The 19833-nt window shown below is 37.2% G+C and overlaps 1 protein-coding gene across 1 annotated transcript in view; it reads left to right on the plus strand.

Annotated features, from left to right (window-relative positions):
* Positions 1-19833, plus strand: part of MUC5AC (mucin 5AC, oligomeric mucus/gel-forming) — a 54376-nt gene that overhangs the window by 5740 nt on the left and 28803 nt on the right. Inside the window, exons 5-30 of the mRNA XM_075092519.1 lie at positions 282-396; positions 874-964; positions 1364-1476; positions 1966-2182; positions 2549-2674; positions 4310-4427; positions 5293-5431; positions 7213-7323; positions 7736-7805; positions 8597-8734; positions 8819-8983; positions 9725-9819; positions 10811-10937; positions 11516-11771; positions 12367-12416; positions 13025-13125; positions 13254-13405; positions 13967-14105; positions 14207-14320; positions 14648-14827; positions 15323-15562; positions 16139-16295; positions 16831-16959; positions 17296-17437; positions 18561-18604; positions 18704-18901. Coding sequence (XP_074948620.1) covers positions 282-396; positions 874-964; positions 1364-1476; positions 1966-2182; positions 2549-2674; positions 4310-4427; positions 5293-5431; positions 7213-7323; positions 7736-7805; positions 8597-8734; positions 8819-8983; positions 9725-9819; positions 10811-10937; positions 11516-11771; positions 12367-12416; positions 13025-13125; positions 13254-13405; positions 13967-14105; positions 14207-14320; positions 14648-14827; positions 15323-15562; positions 16139-16295; positions 16831-16959; positions 17296-17437; positions 18561-18604; positions 18704-18901 — 3527 coding nt within the window. The remainder of the gene's footprint in view (positions 1-281; positions 397-873; positions 965-1363; positions 1477-1965; positions 2183-2548; positions 2675-4309; positions 4428-5292; positions 5432-7212; positions 7324-7735; positions 7806-8596; positions 8735-8818; positions 8984-9724; positions 9820-10810; positions 10938-11515; positions 11772-12366; positions 12417-13024; positions 13126-13253; positions 13406-13966; positions 14106-14206; positions 14321-14647; positions 14828-15322; positions 15563-16138; positions 16296-16830; positions 16960-17295; positions 17438-18560; positions 18605-18703; positions 18902-19833) is intronic.

Below are 19833 nucleotides of genomic sequence, written 5' to 3' on the forward strand. Positions count from 1 at the left end.
CCAAAGATACATGCCAACATTTTATCTAGCAAAACACCATTAACAGAGATAACCAAAAAGAACAGCAGGGAAAGCAAGGCTGATCCATTTGTACAATAAGAAGCAATTGCATAGGAAAGCCAAAATGTTACAAACTTACGCTGTCTGTATTTCGTTACTGCTCTAATTTCCTCTCCTATGTATGTTGAAGCTTCTCAAAGAGAATGAGAAAGGATATCAGTGTGGATATTCAATGGATATTCTGTCCCTATCCCTGCTGAGTTACAGTGATCTTTCCCCAGGGTTCAGATGCCCTACAGCTATATGGGGATCTTGATAGAGAGAAGTAACAACTATTTGAAAGTTTCTGCCAAGTTAGGACTGACCTTCCTTTGGAATGAAGAGGATGCCCTCCTGGTAAGAAAACACCCAAAACATGGCAGAAACCATTTATTTTGAAAATAGTCTGTTTATATATTTGCAGTCTTAATCAGCCAGGCAGGCATTAGCTACTTCCGGATTTGTGTCCACTTTTACTATATCGTTCTGTCTTCCAGTCTTCTCCCAGTCTCCTTTTTTTTTTTTCCCACAAAGCTCATCTCAGGATCCATAGACCCCCAATTATAATGTCCCCACGTCACAGTGAAGTATTCCTCAGATTCCAGACCAGGCAATGTGCTAATGTTCACAGCCCCAGGGTTAAAATAAGACCAAGTTTTTCTTGGTGGTCACTGACCCTCCCAATGGTGCCTACCTTGTTACCACACGACACAGCCTGCACAGCATACATATGTTGAATTTCGAGTACATAAGCAATACTAAGGTAGGCTGTGTTCCTAACTGTCAAGGCTGACATCACTATGAACCTAAGCTCTCTTTCCTAATTTCTTTTAGGTGGAACTAGATAAGAAATATGCCAATCAAACTTGCGGACTTTGTGGGGACTTCAATGGAATTCCAGTTAGCAATGAATTTATTTCAGAGAGTAAGTAATAAAAAACAATATTTAGTATTGATGCTTTGTTCTTCTTTCATTTCACAGTATACTGTAACATAGGTTCTGGGTCATATTAACTAGTGATACTTCTTTATGTATTTCTATGATATCAGTTATGCTTAGTCTTGGCTTTGAGATGTATTACGCTGCTTCTGTCACTGTTAGATCTTTTAAGACCTGCTGCATGCAACTTTCTGCTTGTTTTCAACAGTTAAGATCCAGTTCCTTGTACACCTTCTTCACCTCCTTTTGTTTTTCATATTATAGCGATACTACTTGGTAATCGCTGTTCATGTCATAGCACATAGTGTCACAAAAGAAAATATCTCCATGCAAAAGCCAGTAAACCAGGAAATATTATTCTAATATTTGGACTGCTTTTTACAGACATAAAACTGACTCCCATACAGTTTGGGAATAGGCAGAAGATGGATGGACCCACAGAGCAGTGTGCTGATCCTATTCCTCCTGCTGTCCTGGTGAACTGCTCAGCTGAATTTGTAAGAACCTCTCTCTCAAGATTTGTTCTCTCAGTCTAAAATACATTCTCCCTGTCTTTGGAGAAACTTTGTTAGAATTGGAAAAAATATAGCACAAATATGACTAAGCTGTAGGTCTGGAAAGAAAAATTTTCTAAATTTAATTTTTTATTCTTTGTTAAAGTGAATGCTAAAAATTCCAAGAGAAGACTGAATATTTTCATGAAAGAGAAATTCACGGAGGGTATCTTAATACAAAGAAACTGCATAATGCTTGGGAAGTCACTTGAGCTGAAAGTAACTCAAGATATGGGAAGAAACGGGAGTTAGTCGAAGGAGTTCCATGTGTACTTGCCCTATCGTTATACTTTTCCCTAAACATTTGCTTATGGCTACTGTTGGAAGGGTTTCTGGACCAGATAGACCTTTGGTTTTCTCTGCTATGTGCCTTAAATAATTAGTTTCATATTTTCTGAACACTTGTTTTATCTCCTCTATTTTCACTCCTAGGCTTCTATCTGTGAGACAGTATTAACCAGTAAAGCATTTACAAGCTGTAATGCACTTCTGAATGTTCAGGACTACATTGACACTTGCACACAAGACCTATGCCACTGTGATACCTCTATGGCTGACTTCTGTATGTGCAACACCTTTGCTGAATACTCCCGGCAGTGTGCTCATGCAGGTGGACAGCCTCTGAACTGGAGAACCTCAGAACTGTGTCGTAAGTATCTCCGGAAGGGACGTTCACCTGTGCTTACTACCCATTTCTAGTAAACTTCAAATATGTGAATTTTTTTTCTGAAGAAGACAGCTGTTTAAAGATGCATGTAATTTTCATGAAATCAGTTTTAACCTGAGCACACCCAAGACTTTGTGAAATGGAAGTTTAGAGGATTTTTTACTGCTAATCAATATATCAGAATATATACCAATGTATATCAATATATATCAACAAATCTAAAATGTTGCAGCCTCCACTTGGATCAGGATTCCCCATTATATCTTGACAGAAGACATCCTAAATTGCAAATACTGTTTTCTCAGCATTTCAAAGGAAAATTCAGCATTATACTTGTTCTATTTTCAGCCAAATTATGTCCTTTCAACATGCAATACCAGGAGTGTGGCTCCCCCTGCTCTGACACATGCAGCAACCCGGAACGATCTGCACTTTGTGAAGATCACTGTACAGATGGCTGCGTCTGTCCTCCAGGCAAGCTTATTTACTGCCTTTTTCTCATAGCCAAACTTGATAGAACACTTGACTGTCCACATTTAACAACTTTCCTACTCCATATCATTCTCAACACGTCATCGCTATTATCATCATCAAAGTAATAAATATATTTCTTCCTTGATATACGTGCACCATTTCTATTCAGATTACTAAAAATGTCCTTTTAAACAACAAACATGCCTGAGACATGTACATAATGACTGAACTGATGCACTGAGTCTGGCTGAGATGGAGCTAGTTTTCCCCACAACAGCCCTTTTAATGCTGTGCTTTGCCTTAGTAGCTAGAAAGGTGTTGATAAACTAAGCAGTGCTGGCACAGGACCAAGGATGTGTCTCCAACATTCCCCCCCACCACCACCAGTAGGGCTGGGGGCGGGCAAGATCTTGGGAGGGGACGCAGCCGGGACAGCTGACCCAAACTCGTCAAAGGGATATTTTGTACCATATGACATCAGCTCAGCAATAAAAGCTAAGAGAAAGGAGGAGGAGTGGGGAGGCATTGATTATTTATGACATTTGCCTTCTGGAGCAAACTCTATGCATACTGAAGCCCTGCTTCCCAGGAAGTGGCTGGACATCACCCGCTAATGGGAAGTAGAGAATAAAATCTTTGTTTTCATTTTGCTTCTGTGCCCTGCCTTTGCTTTTGCTTTTATTAAACTGCATTTATCTTGACCCATGAGGGTTGTTTTTTTTCCCCATTTCACTTTCTTCCCCTGCCCTGTCCTGCTGAGGAGGTGAGTGATAGAGCAGCTTGGTGGCACCTGGCATCCAGGGTCAACCCACCACAAATGAGAATAAGATACTTCACTCCTAACAGTAAGGGGAAGCCTTCTATTCTCAGCATCCATATTCAGTTCACAGAAAGTATGTAATGTTTAATCACATTTTGCCCACAATGACAACTCCTGGTGTTAGCAAAGCTGTATCTGGTTCCTGAAATTACCAAACCCTTCCCATCCAGTGCTGCATGTCTAAACAACAAGGAGCCAAGGGAGCACTAGGCAGTGTGTAAAATCTGGTGCTTCAGAGAATTATGCATGAGAACTGTGCATTGGTATAAGACAAACAATGCAAATGTGTTCTCTTTGTGCATGCTTATTTCTGGGGCTGAGAACTGTTGCTCTTGTGAGTGACTGCATGGTAGGATCTTCACTCCTTTTAGCTCTTCTGCTCATCCTTGCTGAAGTCTCACAGAATTCACCATCACTTGTTTGTATAATAGCACTGATTTCTCTTAGATAATCCTCTGCCTTTGGGTATAAAAATATTTACTATACAAATATGTCCCTGGGCAGTCTTGCAAATTGTTCATCTATTCCACCTCATTATCTAGTAATTTTAATCCTAATTCCAATCTAATGAAGTTCATAACAGAAAAGTATTTCCTTAGAGGTCTCTTTTGATCACCCTAAGATTTTAGATAAGCTTGAATGGAATATAGCCCTTCAATCCCTACATAGCTGTCATCTATTATTTTAAAGTACTTCCTATTTATTTTCTGCATAATACAGAAGAAGTGGAATGTGCTTTCAGGCATCTACCAGATAAGTGTACAAAAGCAGGTCTGCAGTGCACAGAATGAGTAACAGACCACTTCTTTCCCCAGGAATGGTGTTTGATGACATTAATGGTGCTGGCTGCATTCCCCGTAAAGAATGCCACTGTACCTATGAAGGTGAAACCTATGCACCCGGTGCCTCCTTCTCATCTAAATGCAGATCATGGTAACATACTACCTTTCTCATAATTCCTTTTTTAGGTGCATTACCTGAACATTTTAAAGACAGGAAAAAACTACTAATTTCCCATTAAAAAGAAATAAAGAACTACTTATAAACTGAAGTCCTTCGATTATATATTTTTCGAGGATACTTACACCTCGGTTTTCTCCTTACACTTGGGAGCAAAAACTTACGTTTAGATATAGGTGTACACCAATTTCAAGGTTAATCGATTAAAGGAGACAATCAAATGGAAACATCAGAGGTGTTTAAAACTGTGAATTATTGTGTTACATCCTTTGCAGCACTACAGTGTAATAGTAGGATGTTCATGTCCATGATATGGAGTATTTAAGGACATGTTGCATTAGACAGTGTGGGAGATCACATTTGAGAGGCATGTTTGACAGATATGATACATATTTTTTCAATATCACTATAATTACTGAAGTATTATTGCATAAGTGTACGCAAATGCACCTATCTGTCTGTGAACACAAGAACCACAAACATGCATGTTATTTTCCAAGAAATACTTAATTTGTTTGAAGCTTGAGCCATGCTAATGGAGATAAGGGGTTATCTTTCATATGTAGCAGAATGTATGCCAGGTTCACAAGGACTCAATTCTCTCCAAAGACTGGAAATGAATAGCAATATATAAAAAATTCTATATAAATATATATATAAAAATATATATCAGTTATATAATTGTGCCTGCCCCATACTTATTCTGAGCTTTCAAAGCAATGTTGGTTTCTCTGACAGTATGATCAATGCTTCAAGAGGAAAACTAAGGCATCAGCTACCCTTTTCTCTTATTTATGCTTACATTACCCAAGGTTACTGAATCCCTTCTTCATTTCAGTAACTGTGCTGGAGGTGAATGGTCTTGTGTCACTCAGTCATGTCCCGGGACTTGCAGTATTGAAGGAGGCTCCCACATTTCAACATTTGATGAGAAATATTATTCCTTCTTTGGAGACTGTAGCTATGTCCTAACCAAGGTAAAAATGAGTCACAATCCTTGCTGAAGCAATATGCTAAAGGAAAAGGTTTTTTATTATATATGATGTTGTTCAATTAAAACTGCTGGCAATCACATCATCTTTCTGAAACTGAGAGGGTTAACATGGAGCCTTAAATGGATTTCAGGGGGCTTTCTGTTAAGGTTATACTAAATAAACATACTGTAGTAGTTTTGTGTTCTTTGATCATGGTTTAAGAATTGCACTGAGTTTTTAGTTTCCGTGAAACGATCTCCATATTTCCCATTAATTTTTTAATTAAATATTGCCTTTCTGGTGAGTTATAACTACTTCTTTCTGAGCATTGTGTTTATTACATCCATTGATACTGTCCTTTTTGTCACAGATAATATAGTTCAATGGCTTATTTCATTAACAGTATTCATAATGGAATTATTACTAAACAGAATTCATGGGGGAGGAATTATTTCATGAAGATGATCAACCTTCCAAACAGTCTTTCCCAGTAAACACAGAAGACCCCAGAGTTTAAAAGCAATAAGCTAAGAATTCATACATGTATTCTAAAACCTGAATTAGAAATAGATGACTTAGAAAACCACCTGAGTTTTACTGGAGTTTTTAGCTTGTTAGGGACTGAATTCTGAGTAGATATATCTAAAATAAAGACTACAGATTTGCAAATTTCAGAATCCTAGGTATATTTGTTGCTTATTTGTGTTGGATGAGTGATGTAAACAATTTTCATAAAGACTTCATATTAAATAAAATCTGTTCTCAGAAAGATCAAACTGAATGTTACCAAGAAAAAGAACCATAAAAACTCAGAAATGAGCTAGAATGTGGTAATTTAGAAATAGATTAGGCTAAATCAATGAAACTTTTTTATTAGATTCACAAGCACTGGTCTTAATCCATAAAGGGAGCGTACATCAGGCTTATATGTTAAACTCCCCTTTTGGCACCAACATGTAAAATTAGATTCTCAGAGGCTCTGGAGGTACAGAAAACCCCTGAACTTGGACACAAAAGGCCAAAAAGCCCACCATTTTACCATTAAATTTCCAGATGGCTGTAATTCTGCATCCCAGCTGTCCTCAATTTAAATCTTCATTATGCCAAGAAAGTGATAGGACATGTTCAGAATCACAGCCTTCTGCATGTTTCCCTGTGATGTCTTGGCCGTTAGGCTCACTTTGAATACAGCTCACAGAACAGTCCAATGAAAATCAGAACCAAGAGAAGAAATTAATTTGGCCTTTATTTAGTAGCTTAGTGAATAATGATTTTCAGCTTCATTTTCTCCTGTGACAGGATATTTAAATGCCTATTTCCTACCTGTTAAGAATGTCCAAATCACCAGGCTTTTTTGATAATCTATTCAGTGCAGAAAAGACTGGAGACGACTTCTCTCCTCTCCCAAGTAAACACCGTAACAAATGGGCAAGAAAGGCATACCTCCTTCTTCTTCTCTAGCATATTAAACTAGTATTACCCAAATATTAGGAACTAGTATTACCTACACATCAGGAAGTTTTAATGTTCAGCTTAATATGTCTAACATGCCCTTGAGTTCCAGAAGTAATGCATAGCTTCCACTGTGCAGACTGCATGAATGCCAGCTCACTTGGTGACTGTATACATATATGTAAGAGCATATGAGCAGAAAGAAAAGCAATAAACAATATTTTAAACTACTCACTTTACAAAGAATGCCATTTGAGGGTGAACCTTTTTAACATAAAAATATTTTAATATAACAAATAATTTTAACAATATATTTTGTTTTCTTCTTCTAGCTCTGTGACAGCAATGAATTCACTGTTCTAGGAGATATCCGCAAGTGTGGCCTGACTGAAACTGAGACATGCCTCAAGGGTATAGCTGTCAGCCTAAGTGGAGGACAAACTGTAAGTAGCAAATGTAGACACCTAACATTCTGCAGGGATGGTTTCAAAGCTGAATAGACAAGTAGTTTGCAAATGACACATAACAGCAGAGACAGGAAATCTGCACTGATTGTTTTATCTCATTTGAACATTATTCAAATTCAAAGAAAAATTAGGAATAAAGTAGGTACATCGGAAGTCAAGATCCTAGCAGTTTTCTGTCATAGAGTTGTCTTTGGGTTTTTGCTTTTTTGTTTTGACAGTCAATGGACCACAATAATAAAGAGCAAAAAATAGTATAGGAACCAAAATATCATCACAGTCTCCCCCCATTTTTATTTCCTTTATCCTGAACAATACTAGATAGAAAATATTTTGAGTGGATTACCTTTCCTAAATATGCTTGATAATCATTGCCTTTTCTTGTGGATAGAACATTGTGATCCAGCCTTCTGGCAGTGTATTTGTGAATATGATCTACACACGGTTGCCATTCTCTGCAGGTAAGTTCCCCTGGAAGACTTCAGTGATTTTCTATTTCAGTTTTTTACTTTTAAATGTTATTACATTGGTTAATCTAAAGCCAAATTCTACCTTCTGTTACATTGCAGCAAACCCAAGGTACCCCAATAGAGCATAGTCTCTCATTTTTTAAGTAATAGGGTTTGTCTATTCAAATCTTGTAACTTTAGCCACATTATGGTCTAATTTTAGCAATAGCTAGTTAAATGGAGATTCAATTCAAGCAAATAGTATCATTGTGCACTTCCAGATCCAAACACTGCCATTAGAGAGGAAAGAAAAATTCTGATATGTGACAGGACTCCAGTATCTGAAGTTGTTTAGTTCCCTGTGTTCCCTCTGTCCCTTTGCTTGATGCACATTGATCACTGGAGAGTTTCCCTCAAGAGAGTTCTTCTCAGGTACTACTGCACCTAAACAGAAAGCAAACCATGAAAGGACAGAACAGGTCCAGGTAGGAGTCTAACTGCTAAATCATGCGATATAATTTCCATCAAGCAAAGGTGGTCTTTTAAATAGCAACAGAAGTGTCTGTTCTTCCCCTTATTTTAAAACACACGACAGAAAGTGGTGGTGGTGGTGGAGTGTTATATATTTGTTGTTTAGGGTAACATTTTGTTGCTGGATTTGAAGTCCTATATTGATCATTTTTCCCCTGGTTCTTCAGATATTAGGATCATATCAAGCACAGCTGTAGGATCCCTCTATATAACAGTTATTTCAACTGTTCATCTCATATGAAATTATAACTCTTATGTTCTTATGTCCCTAGCAAATGTCACCATCTTCAGACCATCATCTTTCTTCATCTTTCTGCAAACAACCTTTGGTCTTCAGCTACAGGTTCAGCTCGTGCCTGTCATGCAACTTTTTATAGACTTAGACCCATCACATAAAGGGCAGACCTGTGGTAAGTGGTCTTATTGTAACAACTGTCTTTATCAGTATGCTTCATTCTGTAGGAGACTTTCACAGCCCATCTGCTTCCTTTTAGGTCTTTGTGGAAACTTCAATGACATTCAGACAGATGATTTCAAAACCACTAGTGGTGTAGTAGAGGGTACTTCAGCTGCCTTTGGCAATACTTGGAAAACTCAGGCTGATTGCCCTGATGCCAAAAATACCTTTGAGAACCCCTGTACTGTCAGCATACAAAATGGTAAGCTCAGCATATAGTAACCTCTCCTATACTCTTTTAAGGTGAAAAGAAGCAATAAGCTGATCAACCACAAAGCATTTAGCCAAAATTACAGTGGACCTTTTGCACACACAATATTTTCCTCAGTTGACACTAGAAGTCTTCAATTAATAAATAATAACTAGGATAATATTTTGGATCTTCAGAAAATATTCCTTTGGATAAAGCAAGCATTTTTGCCAACTTACTTCAGGGAAACAGGAACGACACAGTGTATCCATTCCTGGAAAGAACTGCTTGTCACGTACGAAAAAGGCTGTGCATAGCCCCACCAAAGGCTGGACCCAGTGTGGTCCTTCCACTGTTAAACTGAGAACCAGACTTACAATTCAGAGCTTCATAGCTCTCAGGCTCCATTTCAGCCAATGAAATACATAATTTTGGGGGATTCGCAAGCCACTCTTCTGTTTTCTGAGATGAACTATGGTATTTTTAAGTCATGATGCGAACCTTTTTCAAAATTCAGCTAAGGATGTCTTAGTTTATTCCATGACAACTACCATGAATTAAGAGCATTCAGTTTATGAAGAGTTCCTATTTCTGTATAGCAGAAGTGAAAGACTGTGTTTCAGCAAATGCAGAGCTGAATTCTATTGTAAAGTTAAGCTTCAGCAATTTGCCTGCAGGAAGTATAGTTACATTGAGGCAAGAGTTTAGACAATTAAGTGCAATAGAAATTCTTATCATGTTTTCAATTCACAGACCAGTATGCTCAGCACTGGTGTGGACTGCTTTCTGACACCATGGGACCTTTTGCTGAATGTCACTCAACAGTGAATCCAGAAGTTTACCAGAAGGTACCCTTAACATTTTTACATTAAAAAGACACATTTCTGATATTAGCACTTGAAAGAATAGCTTGCCAGTTGGAGGAGATGCATTCATGACAGTTCTTTTCAAGCCAAGGGTTTATTTTCATAGAATTACTCCTTTGTAAACTTATCTTTCTTTCCATTCCCAGGAGGATAAACTTACAGACGTATTCCTGTTGCCCATATTTTTAGGTACTACCCTACATGCCTAAGCTAGGAGTTTGGACTCCTTATCAGGTCAAAGGACAAAAGCCATCCTTCCTGAGATATAAGGAAAGCTTTAGTCAGAATTTTAACTAGCCCTTTGCTTAGTTGCTCGGAACCACTCTCAGAAGGCTTTTGCATATATCCAAGGACAAGGCAAGAAATGTGTGTAAGAAGCAGCAAAGAGATTTAGATAAGATGTGAACAAAAATGTTCCAGGAATTCAAGGTGATGAAGCTTTGGAACAGACTGCCTGGGGACTTTACAACATCCCCCTGTTACTGGAAATCTGTAAGATTATGTTCAACAAACATCTTCTGGAATGGTAATGTTATAATGACCTTACCCAGCATAGCAGCACACTAAATGACTTCTTGTTTTCTTCATTCCTCTGATGCAGAGAGCCCAACAACCTAAGCCTAAGCCCTAAAAGTTGGGTGGCATCAAATACCCTCTACTTGTTCTAAGTATATATGACACAGTGGCTACGAACTGGAAATACTTGGAAACTTACCAACACCTGACAAAGTAAAAAAGAACAAGAAAAGCAAAAAATAGTTTTAAATTGTGGATCTCTAATTACCTTCTCTCCTTGCAAAGGATCTTTTTTGAAAGTGCTCAATGAAATGTTCAAAAGAAAAACAGGCATATGTTTACTCATGCATATGGATTATACTCACTTTCAGCTCTAATGAACATGACACTCTCAAAAGTAGAGTGCCATGGCTTTGACATGACAATCTAATGATCATATGTCATCCTCTGTCCCTAGAACTGCATGTTTGACACATGTAACTGTGAGAAGAGTGAGGACTGCATGTGTGCTGCCCTTTCCAGCTATGTCAGGGCCTGTGCTGCTAAAGGAGTTCTCCTCACTGGATGGAGGAGCAAAGCCTGCAGTAAGTTCTACATCCCTTTGCCTCTTGAAAATGATCATCCAGAAGGCCCCACACAGCAGCTCTCAGGGATTCCCACAGTAAATTGTGTTAAATGGTGTTTTAAGTATAGTGTTGACTTTCAAAAATTTGAGGAGGAAGGGACTACCCTAAAAGAAAAGCAGTAAATGGGAAGAAACATAAAAAAGAGGCTTTCTTAAATTACTTGCTCAGAACCAGCAGAAGCAACAAGGACCTCAATACCCTTGCAGTAGGAATAAAATAAGTAGGGTGTGTCTCAATTTACTTTGACAGAAAATATAAAAATAACAATGAAGAAAAAACACACTATGCATTAATATAGTTGAACTTTTTAATTTTTTTAACCTGGATAAAACAGTTGTATTTGTGACACATTTATAGGGCAAAATTTTGCTGTAGCAGTACAAAAAAAACCCAATATTACACCATTGAGGATATTAGTAAAGCACATGCACATACATTGCCAAGTTTATCGTATATACTTTACCTCAAATACTGCATATATACCTACATTGATTCTTAAATGAACTACAAATGTAACTCACCTTTTTACTCCTAAGCAAAATACACCACCTTGTGTCCGAAATCCTTGAAGTACACTTACAATGTCGATTCCTGTCAACCCACGTGCCGGTCTCTGAGTGAGCCTGATGTCACATGCAGCATCAAGTTTGTCCCAGTTGATGGCTGCACCTGCATAAATGGAACCTACATGGATGAAAGTGGCAAATGTGTGCCTGCTTCAAGCTGTCCTTGTTACTACAAAGGAACGCCTCTGTCTTCTGGAGAAGTTATTCATGATAATGGTGTTGTCTGGTAAGAGATTTGTAAACAAAAGAATGAGGTTGGATATAGACAATCATGAAACCATATACACATTATGCAATCTATTAAAATCAAATGGATTTCAATTTAAAAATATCACAGATCCTTTAAAATTGTTAGGGCTATTCATGTTTGGAAGATTATATTTAGACTGCTACAGGAATTCAGCAAATCATACTGTTGTGGATTAGCCTTTGCCATCAGCCAAACACCCACCCAGCCAGTCACTCACTCATTCCCCACCACACATACTTTTCTTATACATGACTAAAAGATTTGTTCCATGGTGAAAGGCACGTGATAATTCCATTACAGATTACTCCCTTTATGAAAGGAATCTGAACTATTCTGAAGGACAGTTTTTAACCAGGCAAATGGACAGAGCAAACCTGTCTTTATGTAGAATATACTTGTATTTTGGTCTGTTGTAATAGAAAATATTTTTGAATAGTACAGCCTATTCTGATAACGGACACATTTTCACCATTTTATCACACAGTAATTTTCATTATTTCAAATTCATTAGGAAACACACTGAAACTTAACAGAAGCAAAAACATATCCATTCTTTTTTTTTTTTTTATAGCACTTGCACCTATGGAAAGCTGAGCTGCATTGGAGAGAAACCTGAACCAGGTAATATATCACTTAAGATTTTCTTTAATTCTCCCTTTCCATCTTCACCCTTTTCAGTTCTCTCTCTTTTTTTTTTTTTTTTGTCATAGTGATGCAAATTGTACAACTCTGAAATCAAAGAAGAAAATGAACTGATGTCTTCTTTAATGTAGAGGATATTCCCAAAATATAAAGAAACATTGTCTTACCTTTCAGATGTCTGAAACAAGTTATAACCCTCTGGGTTACCCAGGGGAAAAGAATACTTAGTCACCTCACTAAACATGAGGTGAAAACCATCCACATTTTAAATAAAATAGAAGTAGCAAAAGCCTAAAACAAATACAAAGTAAACCAGGATCTTTGTTTTTTTATTTTTATTTTTATTTTTTTTTCTGAAAGGAAGTGTTTAGTGAAGCTAACTAAATATTAATTCCTATGACTAGCATAAGCACAAAAATCAGATGAGCATGACTTTAAAACAATATTCAGTTTCTCTTTTTGGTCAAATGCACTATATTAAGGTATCCCATAAAGGAGGTTTTATTTTCTTCAGTCCACATTAAGAAAACACAAAGATATACATACATGGTTGACCTCATGTTTCTCATGGGTTTTGTCTCTTTCAGTCTGTATACCTCCCATGGTCTATATTGACTGTGGCAATGTCACTGCAGATGTAGTAGGAGCAGGATGCCAGAAGAGCTGTCAGACTCTAGATATGGAATGTGTAAGTATAGACTCTTTACACCCAGCTGAAAGCATATTAAACTAGATCTCTTTTACAGTTACCAGCTGCAGCTGGACTCCTCCATCAGAGAAATGTTTCAAGTCATGTTTTCTGTATGGTCTTTACAGTACAGTACCCGCTGTGTCTCTGGCTGCGTATGTCCTCATAACCAAGTGTTAGATGGCAAAGGTGGCTGTATAGCTCCAGAAGACTGTCCCTGTGTTCACAACGGGAATTCCTACAATCCAGGAGAATCAATCAGAGTTGGTTGTAACAACTGGTAAAAACATATTGAAAAATATCATTTTCAAGCATCTGAAAGGGAATAGTTCGAGCTCTAGGTGAACTACAGCATTTCACTCTAGCAGTATTGAGATTTATCGGAAGGAATCCTACATAAGTTGATCCACTTAGTACCTAAAAAGCAACCTCTGTCTGTTTTTCACAATGCCACACAGCACAGAAATTGCAAGTGGTCAGAAGAACAATGTGGTTTGCATGTTGTCATATTCATTCGCGTCAAGAAAGCTTTTCTTCTTGCAGGCAATCCCTACATTTCAATACATCCAACAGGATTTGGAAATGTAACATTAGGGTAAATTTAGGTTAGAAATTATCTTCTAATTCAAATTATTCATGACATCATGAAGTAACACAGTCTTTGGGTAAATCCCAAACACTCTTGAGCTATGCTGCATTTCTGAGAATAAGCCAACCTTATTTTTTCATTATAGGTTTAACACATTGTAAAATCAGATTGATGTGCATGCAGGAATGTACATATAGCTATACCATGTGTATGCCTGGTTTTTATATCTGGAGTGCTCTTCATCCTATGTAGCACATGCAGAAACAGAAAATGGCACTGCTCCGAGGAACCTTGCCTGGAAACCTGCTCTGTTTATGGAGATGGACATTACACCACCTTTGATGGCAAACGCTTTGATTTTGAAGGCGACTGTGAATATGTTCTGGTCCAGGTAACAGATTCCTTCCCAGATTTTTGCACTATTGAAGTACTTTGCATTTTACATATGACTATGTGGTATAGTTAACACTGAATATCATTCCCCTGTTTCAGAACTACTGTGGTCAACAAGGTATGAATCAGGGAACATTCAGAGTCATCACTGAGAACATTCCCTGTGGCACTACAGGAACCACCTGCTCTAAGTCTATTAAAATTTTCCTGGGGGTAAGTATTTTCTTTAATAAGTTGTACCCTGGCCTAATGTGCCAAAATGAAAGAACAAGCTGACCCAGATATAATGCATTGTAGAAGTGTCCTCCAAGACAGTGAAAATGTTACTACACTTCTTTGCTCACTGCCAACAATTCTGCTTTCTGCTAGTGAAATCAAAGGAGAGAATTCTGAAGAGAAATTGCTTGACATGAGGTTGTTGAATGGAATAATTTTGAGGATAATAGAGTTGTTATTTCAACATTTACTGGCAGTATCTAAAACTGTACCCAGTGGGTGACTTTTTAAATTGGCCTCTAACTTTTTCTTTTCCTGTCCTAGAACTATGAGCTGGTACTCAGTGATGAACACTCTGATGTCATCCAGAGGGCACCTGGAGGAAAAATGCCATTCCAAATCCGTTCCATGGGCATCTACTTGGTGGTTGACACTACTGTTGGTCTCATACTCATGTGGGACAAGAAAACCAGTATATTCATCAAACTTAGTCCCAGCTTTCAGGTACATTTTAAAATAAAAAAAAACTGGATAAAATTATTTCTGAAACATATTAATGTTATCTCTCAAAGAAAAAAATGAAAATTTAGGCTGTAACCAGAAGACTGAAAGAGTAGCAATGGCATATTATTATCCTGTACTGTTGACTTAGACTGTGTACTACTCATTTACCTTAAATTATGTTATTCAGCAATGGCGTAATAGCAACTATGTCAGTAGCTTTCTTCATGAAAAGCCCTCACCAAAGAAGTATGTTCAGGATTAGATAAAACTAATTAGCTCGATACTAAGAACAAAAACCATGAGTCTACTCTGCTTCCTGTCCAACAACAAGTTAGAGACATCTCTTCATTAAAGGTATTTTATGAAAATGTCCAAGACAGTTGCTGAAGAGGCCCAGATAATCTTAAATAAGATTCATCCTGAGGTCTGTTACTTGCAGATACTGAGAAACCATACCTTACTGATCTTTGTCATTTTATGTTTATTCCTATGCAGGGACATGTCTGTGGACTTTGCGGAAACTATGATGGCAATGGAAATAATGACTTCACTACTCGCAGTCAGTCTGTGGTAGGACATGTGCTGGAGTTTGCAAATAGCTGGAAGGTGTCTTCTAGTTGCCCAAATGCCAATCGTACCAAGGATCCATGCACTGCGAACCCATACAGGAAAGCCTGGGCACAGAGGCAATGCAGCATTATTACCAGTGAAGTGTTTGCGAACTGTCACTCCCAGGTATGACAAAAACTTCAGTCTTAAATTGTCTTGAGCCAGAGATTACATTAATTTTTATGTGGGATAGCTGAAAAATACACTAAAATACACTTTGTCACACTCAACAAAGGGAAGTCAGACCAAGTTCTAGGGAGTATTTTCACTTTCGGTTTCTCAGTTTGTGCCTTGAACAAGTACACAAAAGAAATGGATAGTCGGGGGTTTTTTTTAATAGAAGGGACAATCACTGATAAATTTCAGGATATGTTTATTTTCTAATGGCATAATTTTCTATTAATATAAATATTTGCCACCTGATATATATGACTGTGTGCTAGCTTGTAGTAATGTAACAGAGTTCTTTCTGCAAATGTATCTTCAACACCAAATAGTTCTTAGCATTGCAACTTATTAGTAATAACTTTATTCTACATTTTCTTCTTGATTTTTGAAATAATTCTCATGGTTTTTTCCTTTCTTATCTTTCTCACACATACAGAGTTGTCAGTTTCAGATATTTTATTCAGCTTTTTTAGGACAGTGAATGCCTTTTTAAAGAGGACCAGTGCATGAAAACTCAAATGTTTTCTCCAACAGGTTGAACCAAATGAATATTATCAAGCATGTGTGGATGATGCTTGTGCATGTGACACTGGAGGAGACTGTGAATGTTTCTGTACAGCAGTAGCTGCCTATGCTCAAGCATGCAATGAACTGGACATCTGCATTTCATGGAGAACCCCATCCATTTGTCGTGAGTCTCACCCTACTACTTTATGAAGGGGTCCAGGGGGACAGAAAACAGAGAAGAAAAAAAGAAAAACAAGTAGAATGAAGAAAGGAAGAAGGATAAAATTGTATTTGTAAGAGGCACTGCTGTATTCTAAATCCAACAAAAAAACACAAAGCAAGTTGGGTAAATCACTGGAAGCCAATCTATCTTGTTAAAATGAAACCATTGATAGTAACTTTAACAGTGGTGCCATTAGTGTCTGATCTACTTGTCACCCATGGTACACAACTGGTGAACTATAATGCATCAAGCTCAATGTAAATAAATATTAGTGCATACTAACTACAATCAGTGATTCAAGTATTTGATTTTTCATGCTTAATTGGTCTCAAAGGGTGGTAGGATTGTAACAATTTTATTAAATTAGAAATAAGACCATACACTGTTCACTACCTATGTGATTGTGCTGATTGTATGGAATTTTTACTCAGCAAAACTGAAAGACTGTAAAGCAGAAAGATCAAAGGTCTTTTTCTGTCATTTCTCCTTTCTCTAGCTCTGTTCTGTGATTACTACAATCCACAAGGGGAATGCGAGTGGCACTACAAGGCATGTGGAGCCCCTTGTATGAAGACCTGTAATAATCCAAGCGGGAACTGCCTTCATGAGTTGAGAGGTTTGGAAGGTAAACATAATTATGCATATCTCATTCTACTTATAAAAAGCTAAAATGCAATATCATTAACAAAATTTATATTACTCAGTATATTATGTTTGTCTTAGAAATTATAAGAGGTTTTCTAACTAGTGTCTTATTCCCTAATGGATCATGAACCTGTTTGGAGTGAAGATGAGGACAATATGCTCCAAACCTTAATGTGCAATCAAGGACTAGCAGTAACAGGGTCTGACATTCCACTTACCATATGGGATAATATGGGGAAAGCTGATATAAGCAGAGTATAGGGTTATTTGTACTTATGAAAAGCCTAGTATCAACATAACTAATTTTTTATTGCAGGCTGCTATCCACACTGTCCAAAGAATAAGTCCTATTTTGATGAAGAAACCATGACTTGTGTTTCTAATTGTGGTTGTTATGAAAATGGAAAAAATTACAAACCAGGAATGCAGATGCCTTCCAAGCAGAATTGTCAATCATGGTAGGATTAGTAAAGATTTTTAAACATTGATTTTAAAGTTGTGGAACATAATTCATCATGCTTTAATATTTTTGCTTGCTAATAGGAACTAGGCCAGTCATAGGCTGTTGAATAGTCTGAGACAGCAACAGTCTGAGAATTTTTGTTAAGATATCCCTAAAATCATTATGTGAAATTATTTAGAAGTTGGCAGGCAACTGATCTTCATTGTTTTGAGCTTTTTTCTGTCATTGCAATGGTACTTGCATATTTGCAACTGTCAGCAAGTATTCCTATACATTCTGTCAGAATTGAGGACATGTTGGGACAAGTGCTGCTAAGCATTCTATCAAATAGCAGAAAGTTAGCAGAACCAGTTGTGAAGCAGTTAACACCTGTCCTAAGATACCTTTAAAGTAGCTACACTTGAACACTGTAGGCAGTGCTAGCCAGAATGCCAAAGAGCTTGGCACAAAGACCATCTGAGTTAACCCAACCTTCACAGCAAGTTTTGCAGTTCATAGACAACTTTGTATGCATCATCTATTAACATTGCCTGTTAACAGCACTAAACCTAACCTGTTAAATACATATCTGTATTTACTTAAGTTTATTTACTCTACAGATATCCATAGTCACTGTAAATAAATATATCAAGATTCAGTCCTTACCAGATGATAAATTCCCTTTAAAAACAGAATGCATTCTTGCATTCTCTTCCATTTGGAAGTCTGATGGAAATTCTCTGTGTAGACAACCTCAACACCCAGTGATACAGTAATCCTTTCTCAAATGATACACTTACTGCACTTTTCCTTCCAAAAAATAAGTGTACCTATCAGGGAGATAAGAACATTTTAAATCACCTCTCCCCACATCTTTGCCCAGCCTCCAAAAGCACTGATAAGGATACTGCATGTTTAGTATGCTGGCATAGAAGAGTTGCCTTTTTAGCAGAAAACTGAATGATCCCACCTAACCTGAATTTGTGCAGAACTGAATATCTACCTCAGAGATGATAGGGTCTTTCTACATTTAAATGTACAATGAATAGCAAAGGATCGATAGGAAAAAATTGAAACAATAAAATGATGTCATGAACCAATATATTCAAATTCATCATCACCTTTTTTCTCTTTTCCAGTGAATGCACACATGATGGCGAAAAATGCAGATATAATGAATATGGTATGTTGACAAAGTTGGTTTTATTTGAATAGGATGCATTCGATGTACTCGGCTCTGTGTTTCAGATACCGAGGAATAACACTCTCTTCTGATTTACAGAATGTGTCTGCATTTATGAGGGAAAGAAATACAACTATAAAGATGTGATCTATGATACTACAGATGGCATAGGAGCATGTATTGTTGCAACCTGTGGTCCCAATGGAACAATTCAAAGGAGTTACTTTGACTGTAGTACCTCAATATCACCCACAACATCTCACTTCAGCTCTACACCACCTGCCACTACTTCCACAGGTACATCCTTTATAGACCATAGGTGCATATGCTGCTCAGTAGTGAGTAAAATATAGCTCCAAACCATGCCCACGCTTACAACATAAATGACAGAAGTCTCATTTGTTATTAGCATTTGGCTTTAATCAGTATTCAGTAACCAAACTAATAAAAAGAAATAAAAATAGAAAAGAAAACCACTTCCAAAACACTAAAATGGAAACCACTGCACAGTGGTTTGATACTATTATTTCATAGTGAATGAGAAAAAACGGTATCAGATTTATTATCTGTAATTGTACCTATTTCTGGAATAATCTTTACTGAATGAATAATTTGTTATTTTTCCTATTAAATTACAGAATTATTAATTTCTGTAAAATTCCTGGTAGGGTTCATGGTATTCATAATTACAGTACTAAGTGGATTGCTCGGGTATTGGCATTGAAATACTGAAATTTTAATCTCTAGAATTCCTTTTCAGCATTCTTCAGGTTGGTAATCTCTAGTTACTATGGGCACATGCTGTTTAATGAAATAAGTATCCAGTATAAAATTTAGAACTACAAGTTTTGAAAACACAGAAATCATCAGCACTGCTGCAATTCGTTAGCCATTTTCCAGCCATTTCACAATGAGAATTCACCTGCAAAACTTATGTACGGCTCACCAACCAATACATGGTTTCTTAAGACCAGAGCTAAAGTACAAAGTTAAGGGGTACTAATAATGCTGCATTAGTCATCTTTTACTTCAAATAGAGAAGCAAAGAAAATGCAGCATATTACATGAGGAGTTCACTGATTTGAAGAAAAAAGTACCTGTGAATCTTGATACATAGACTAAATGTTATTCTTTCCACTGGATTTTAATCCAGGCTTTGACATTCCAGAGAGACTAATAAATATTGAAGCAAGAAACAAACCAAACAATTACACTGAATCAAATGCAAA

This window comes from Phalacrocorax aristotelis, chromosome 5, assembly GCF_949628215.1.
Source record: "Phalacrocorax aristotelis chromosome 5, bGulAri2.1, whole genome shotgun sequence".
In the NCBI taxonomy this organism is placed as follows: Eukaryota; Metazoa; Chordata; class Aves; order Suliformes; family Phalacrocoracidae; genus Phalacrocorax; species Phalacrocorax aristotelis.